Below are 2,821 nucleotides of genomic sequence, written 5' to 3'. Positions count from 1 at the left end.
CCCGTACGTGAGAAAATAATTTATTTAGAAAACATTCTATGAATATATAAGCGTGTCGGTTGTTACAAAACGTTGCTGTAATGAGTAAAAGCTAATGTTTGAATAACTCAACATGATTAATTATGGCAAGGATGTAAAGTTGCTATGGCGACAGTATATTATACATAAATTAAAATGAGCATACATATACTCATATTGCCTGACTGTACATAGTGTAACATGGCCTTTATGAGCTTTCCACTGTGGCCAAACGTTTAAACAGCATTGGAGGTCATTACCGTGCACAGTGCACGTATTCACCCTGTGCTTCGCTGGAGGCGTCTGAAAGTCATTCACTCATTCACCCAGGCGTTCCTTCACAGGTCCTCCCCGTGTTTTGTTTATGCGGCTACAATGTGCTACGGCTCCACAGTCCCCACACCTGCAGGCCTCACGTCCCGTCACTCGATCGTTCTCGAGAGCTGCGTTAGCCTGCGCTGGTTGTCGATCACCTTCAGGTTCTGAATGTAGTGCCGGATGTTGATGCAGCTCCGCGGAGGGAGGCCGAGGTCCGAGTCTGGGCGAGAAGGCAGTAAGAGCACAGAATGGCGCTAAAGGGGTGATAATGGGGGGGGGGGGGGGTCTGCTTACATGTCGACACGCGTGCAGCCGGCCCCTCCAGAAACATGCGATCTGCCAGGCCCCTCTGTGGAGACGAAGGCACTGCAGCAGACACAGACCTCACGTCATCCATCACCTCCACGCATGGGGCCCGCTTTTGGCCGCTCGACGGGCTCAAGCGGTCCACTTACCGTACGGCTGGCTCCTGCACCCACGCACCATTTTCACCGTCTTGGCGATCATTCGCTGCGGGAAAAAGGAGGGCGAGTTTAACGCTTGGGGTGAATCTCACGGCGATGAGCGACGCTACAAAAGCCATGTTTTACCATCTTCTCAAAGTTGACCAGCTTGTCTACGTAGTTTGGGTTTCCTTCGTGGATGAACGTCATGTCTGGGCACAAACGGAAAGCGGCGTTAGAATCGCGGCGACGCCGTGGCCTGCGCTGCCGTCGGCTGCTCGTTAGCGTTACCTTTGAGCAGCAGCGGCATGAAGGGAATGTAGGGAGGACTGAGCTTGGCCACGGCCAGCCGGTACGCCCTGTGGTTGCGTGATGGATCCTGACAGCGGCACAGAACGAACAGAGAGCTGTAGACGAGCTGTGGAGAGCTTCGGGATGCGTGATGAAGTACCTGAACTCACCATCAGCCTTTCATACGAGCAGTAAATCCGCTTGATCTTGCTGGGTATCCTCTGAGGTGGAACACAATGAATATAATGTGAGCTAATGCTGCGTATTCATTATTTTTACCATGGGTTGCATTCAGGGACTCACCTCCCAGGTCTTGTAGAGCCTCTGTACTGCACTGTTGCTCAAACCAAACATCACAGCAAAGAATGAATTGAGATTCTTCTGCTCCTTTAATCTGTAACAGAGAGGTCACATGACTCTCATTAGTTTATGATTAATTAGAGGCTGGCAAAGTCCTTTAAGTATTAATGAATTATTTATGTCAAATGCAAACAGGATTATCATTCAATGCAGCCAATATACAATACAGCTTGTGGTCATAAACTAAATTACTGGACAATAAAAAAAAAAGACTTTAAACCGATTCTTACACGACAGCGATTTTGATGAACCTCTTAAGCAGAACGGCCCGTTTCACCAGGTCTTCGCACAGACACAGCTCGGTGACGACCCAGTACTGCACCTCGTTGAAGCGGCGCACACACCGCTCCAGGTTGGCGGTGATGGCGCCCTGGAACTTATGGCGCCCGAAAACGTAGTAGACGAGCTCCACCTGGAGAAGGGAGCGTGACGAGGCATGCGTGAGGGGGACGCAAACACTACACGCCTGTATAAACTAGGGCCTGTGGCTTTATATAATGTGGCCAGATGCATTCTAACCTCATGCATAGCAGTGAACAGCTCCCAGTCATGATTGGCAAGTTCACTGGCAATGTCTTTGGAGCCCATCTGCTCGAGGACGTCCGCTGTGCCCTGCTCCGGGCCCTGCTGCTCAGACAGAGGCATCTGGGAGACGGAGAGAGATAAAAGCTCAGATATCAGGCGGAGGAGACGCGAAGCTGCTTTAAATCCAGCTAAGGCAAAGTAAATGCACGGGGGGCAGATCTCCCTCACCAGGTGTTCCACGTGGCTGCTCGTGCAGATGAAGAGCCTCTCGTTGAGCCCCAGGGCGGTGTAGACTGCAGTGGCGTCCAGCTTTAGCTGCGCTCGTTCTGTGCACAACATGAGAAACGTGTCACAAGAGCGGCACAAAGTGTCCTCTGTGCAGAAAAGCTAAGACGTTCCCCGAAGCGCCGTAAACCTAAAATCGACTAAGACTCCTGTCATGGTCCCACTCCTGCCTGAGGACAGTTATGCACAGTCAACAGCTGCTTAGCCTTCAAGTGCAGAGATCTGTTAATGCTGTTAAACTATATTCATATTCCATAGAAAATGTCTTTTCTTTTATTTCTAAACCTGTGCCTGTTAGAAGACGCTGTGTTATACCTCCCGCAGAGTTCATTTTGACCAAGACGTGGTCTCCCCCAGGTTTCACTATCGCTGATATCACATCCTGCACAGAGGTGTTCACGTGGAGCATCACAGTGAGAGCTTTGTTGTCTGGCCTGTAGATCTCATACAAGACTGCAACCGGAAGAGACAAACGCCCAGATGCCATGTTAGATGCGTGTGTTACAGATCCTCATCACAAGTGAGTAGCAATGGAACCTGCTGTAAGATATTTGAGATTTGATCTTAACTGATGCAGGTTC

General features: G+C 50.1%; 1 protein-coding gene across 1 annotated transcript in view; it reads right to left on the bottom strand.

Annotated features, from left to right (window-relative positions):
• Positions 1 to 4: 4 nt before the first annotated feature.
• rapgef3 (Rap guanine nucleotide exchange factor (GEF) 3) overlaps positions 5 to 2,821 on the bottom strand; it is an 11,563-nt gene continuing 8,746 nt past the window's right edge. The window contains exons 17-27 of the mRNA XM_029155787.3: positions 2,556 to 2,693; positions 2,184 to 2,281; positions 1,950 to 2,075; positions 1,661 to 1,842; positions 1,374 to 1,464; positions 1,241 to 1,291; positions 1,071 to 1,158; positions 927 to 991; positions 792 to 846; positions 631 to 702; positions 5 to 556 (exon numbers count right to left, since the gene is read on the bottom strand). Of these exons, the coding sequence (XP_029011620.1) occupies positions 441 to 556; positions 631 to 702; positions 792 to 846; positions 927 to 991; positions 1,071 to 1,158; positions 1,241 to 1,291; positions 1,374 to 1,464; positions 1,661 to 1,842; positions 1,950 to 2,075; positions 2,184 to 2,281; positions 2,556 to 2,693 (1,082 nt within the window). The 3' untranslated portion in view covers positions 5 to 440. The remainder of the gene's footprint in view (positions 557 to 630; positions 703 to 791; positions 847 to 926; positions 992 to 1,070; positions 1,159 to 1,240; positions 1,292 to 1,373; positions 1,465 to 1,660; positions 1,843 to 1,949; positions 2,076 to 2,183; positions 2,282 to 2,555; positions 2,694 to 2,821) is intronic.

Source organism: Betta splendens, chromosome 7 (assembly GCF_900634795.4).
Source record: "Betta splendens chromosome 7, fBetSpl5.4, whole genome shotgun sequence".
Lineage (NCBI taxonomy): Eukaryota > Metazoa > Chordata > Actinopteri > Anabantiformes > Osphronemidae > Betta > Betta splendens.
Note: the sequence above shows the minus strand (reverse complement) of the source record. Positions and strands in the feature narration are given on the sequence as shown.